Genomic DNA, 3,411 nt, shown 5'->3' on the forward strand with positions numbered 1-3,411 from the left:
TCCTTCTTCTTCTTCTTCTTCTTCTTCTTCTTCTTCTTCTTCTTCTTCTTCTTCTTCTTCTTCTTCTTCTTCTTCTTCTTCTTCTTCTTCTTCTTCTCTCCTCCCAAGAAGCAAACTCAAAGTTGGGGAGTTTTAATAAATACAGAAACTGAAGGAAAATTTCTTTTAGTGAGACTCTCCCATTTCAAGTTATTTATTGTCTACCACAAGGAAATAGAGCAGGGAATGGGGTGGCATGGGGCAAGACATATCAAGACAGAGCAACAGACAGACACTAAGGTCCCATTTTCTGGATACACTTAAGCACCTTCTAAGTTCCCTCTCCAAGTGTAAATCCTTCAGTGTCTACCTTCCACTTGGAAATGGCTTTCTTTAAGTGGTGAGTCCATATTCTCATGACAAGAGAAGGATGAACCAGCTGTTGTGATGAGTGTACAAAAGGAATACTGGCTGTCAGAACTGCTATTTCTCAGAGGAAGGTAAGTCTTGCTGTAAGGAAATGTGACTTAAACATAAGGTTGGTCTGATTCCTGCCCCACGCCCCTCACCAAATCTCTTTGGAGGGAAAGAGCCCTTAAGTCTGTTTTTCTGGTTTGTTGAGTTTGAAGTGGGCTCAGAGATGTGTGCTTAGGCTATACAAATCAGCATCATTCTGGCCTTTGTTGTAGACACAGCAAGGACTGATGGATGGCTATTTCTAGAAAAGAGGAGGGGGTTACTTAGGAGGCATTAACTCAAAAGAACAGGCCAGCCTTTCTTGTGGGGAGGGGAGCTATGCTGTTCCACCTCAATGCTTTATTGAGAACCCCTGATACTAAGCAACCGGGGCACGGCCTTTAGAAGCCAATGGGCAAATCCTCTGGCAGAGGTTGAAGGGAAAGAGGCAAGGACCATGTAGGAGGGGTGGGGGGGATTAGATGGAGCCATTTAAAAGGAAACAGAAAGACAGCAAGAGTGACAAGCAATGGAGGGATCTGGTCTCAGCTGGCCTTGCCAAGTAAACCCTGGGAAGCCCTGTGGAGAAAGGCCCCTGTTTAAGTTCTCTAAAGTGTTTGTGGTGCTTTGGCCAATCACATTCTTAGGCTATTTCTATGGGGCTTACCAAAGGACAGAACAGTGTCATGATGTCCCTTCCCTTCCCATTTTGTACCCTTTTCTCAGCCTCATGAAATAAGTCTCTGGCTTCAATAGAACTGTTTAAAAGGAAACATACTGGCCAGGCCTGATTTATTATTATTATTTTCACAAAGAGGAAACTCTTAAGAGTAAACAGTGTTTATTTTTTTTTGTTGATTTTTTTTCAAACAAATGGAATTGCTTAATTAAAAAAACAAACCCTTATCTCTTTTTCTCCTTAAATACTACAGACAATCTCATTTTATCGCAGCAGACACCTAGAAACAAAACACAGAACCCACCAGAGCGAACTGGGCAATGAACGAACGCATCAGAAATTCAAGTCGACTATGGAAGAATTCCTGCCAGTTGGCAGCTCTCAAGTCTAAACAGAAGTGTCCCAAGCCTACCGAGTTTGACAGACGTTTCTTAGAATTGGGGGGGGGGGGGTTGGGAACATTGAACTCCTTTTAAGTTCTATTCCAATGATTTTATGCATAGGGAAATGAAAGTCAATGCATCCAAATGAAGACCCAAAGAAACATTTAAAAACTTGTTCTGACTAGTATTCAGTATTGAGACTAAGCAGTAGCTTGTCCTTCTAGTTAACCTTGTCCTGGAATATATATAAGTTATTCGTAGCCGCCACTGCTATAATGTTTTCTGAAGGATGCCAAGCTGTATGCAATATCTTTTTGCTAAAGTCCAGACTGTCAACACTGATCTCATCTTTTCTTCGCTTGCCCCCGATGCACACTTTTCGGGGTTTGAGGATAGCCCGGGGTTTGCTGTTTTCCCTTGAGGCCTCAAGGGTCACATCACGCTTGGTGTTTCGGTCGAACATCCTGAAGAAGTTATTGTAGGAGCCCGTCATGATGACGCTGCAAGGGAGAGGGGAAATGGAGAGACTTGAGTGTTGTAGGAAGGAGAGGTAACACACCCTCATGGCATCTTTCAGGAGCAAAGGATGCTTATCATGGTCACTCACAGGGACTCCATAGGTATAAACTGAGAATACTGACTTCTTTTTGAATCATTGAAAGTGCCAAGTTCTTTGACTGGGCTTGCAGTAACCATCGGTATCACTCATTTTTACTCTAGAGGTACTCTTCTGTTCTTGAGTCACTGAGCTGCTCAATTGTTATGGTCCTAGCGTTATCTACTTTCCATTAGTGTTACGAGATCACAATGAGCAGGTGTAAAGAGGAATACTTTGAATCAGCAAACCGCCAGGCAATGGCGACACACGCCTTTAATCCAGCACTTGGGAGGCAGAGGCAGGTGGATTTCTGAGTTCGAGGCCAGCCTGGTCTACAGAGTGAGTTCCAGGATAGCCAGGGCTACACAGAGAAACCCTGTCTCCAAAAAACCAAAGCCAAAACCAAAAAAACCAAACCAAACCAAACCAAACCAAACCAAAAAAAAGAATCAACAAACCGTTTCCCAGTGTTCACCCACAATTGTTATAGAATTTCTTAGCTGTCTGAGCTCTGGGATTGTAGCTTAGCTCATCTGTCTGATGTATCAAGTGCTGAGGCACGGCCACCACAGGGCAGCCTCTCTCCTTTTAGGAGCCAACTCTATATTCTGCTGCTTCATTAAAATCTTGTCCACAAAATGGATGCCATGGCATTGCTAGGAGAGACAGGAAACAGATGTCACCTTCCTAACTGAACTCTGATGTAGGAGATGCTTCTGTGCTTTTATGACTTAACCATCTGCAGGGATATCTGTGATTGAGTAGAAGAACAGGAGATGCTGAAGGCTTTCCAGCAGCAGGGTACTGAATCTTTAAAGCTGACATTTAAGATGGGTGGCAGGTATTGGGGAGATACAGGACACTGCCTGTGCCCTAGGTGTACCATCTCATGGTGGTACATCAACGATACTAACGTAGATTAGGGCCTGGTGTCATCTGTTTGTTGGTGGAAGAAAGAAACTGATAAGGCTGGGTTGCTTTGGGAACTTTGTCAACTGTGCAGATTAAGCTTGGATTTTGTTTCACTGGCTCACTAGTGGGGTGCTATGGATAAAGGGGTATCTGGGTGCTCCAGAGAACTGTCATGGGGGTAGAGGGGATTTTTACCTCCACAACCACAGTTAAGCTTTCAGTGGCTCATGCAAGGGAGTTTCAGAGGAGATGGAGGTGGGCACACTGACAGTGAGAGTCTGTGAAAGGCTCAGAATGCACATATGCAGGACTGTGAGGTGTAATCCAGCCACCTGGCTTTGTAGCTTCCGGGACATTGATGGTACTTTTCCAGCAAGAGCTGACTCACTTTTTTTTTTTTTTTT

The 3,411-nt window shown here is 43.9% G+C and overlaps 1 protein-coding gene across 2 annotated transcripts in view; it reads right to left on the reverse strand.

The window, feature by feature from the left end:
• Positions 1-1,259: 1,259 nt before the first annotated feature.
• Ppp2r2b (protein phosphatase 2 regulatory subunit Bbeta) overlaps positions 1,260-3,411 on the reverse strand; it is a 407,624-nt gene continuing 405,472 nt past the window's right edge. For both annotated transcript variants that reach the window (XM_029547262.1, XM_029547263.1), the window contains one exon: positions 1,260-1,997. In XM_029547262.1, coding sequence (XP_029403122.1) covers positions 1,718-1,997 — 280 coding nt within the window. In that variant the 3' untranslated portion in view covers positions 1,260-1,717. The remainder of the gene's footprint in view (positions 1,998-3,411) is intronic.

The sequence above is a fragment of the Mus pahari genome, chromosome 15 (assembly GCF_900095145.1).
Source record: "Mus pahari chromosome 15, PAHARI_EIJ_v1.1, whole genome shotgun sequence".
Taxonomy (NCBI): domain Eukaryota; kingdom Metazoa; phylum Chordata; class Mammalia; order Rodentia; family Muridae; genus Mus; species Mus pahari.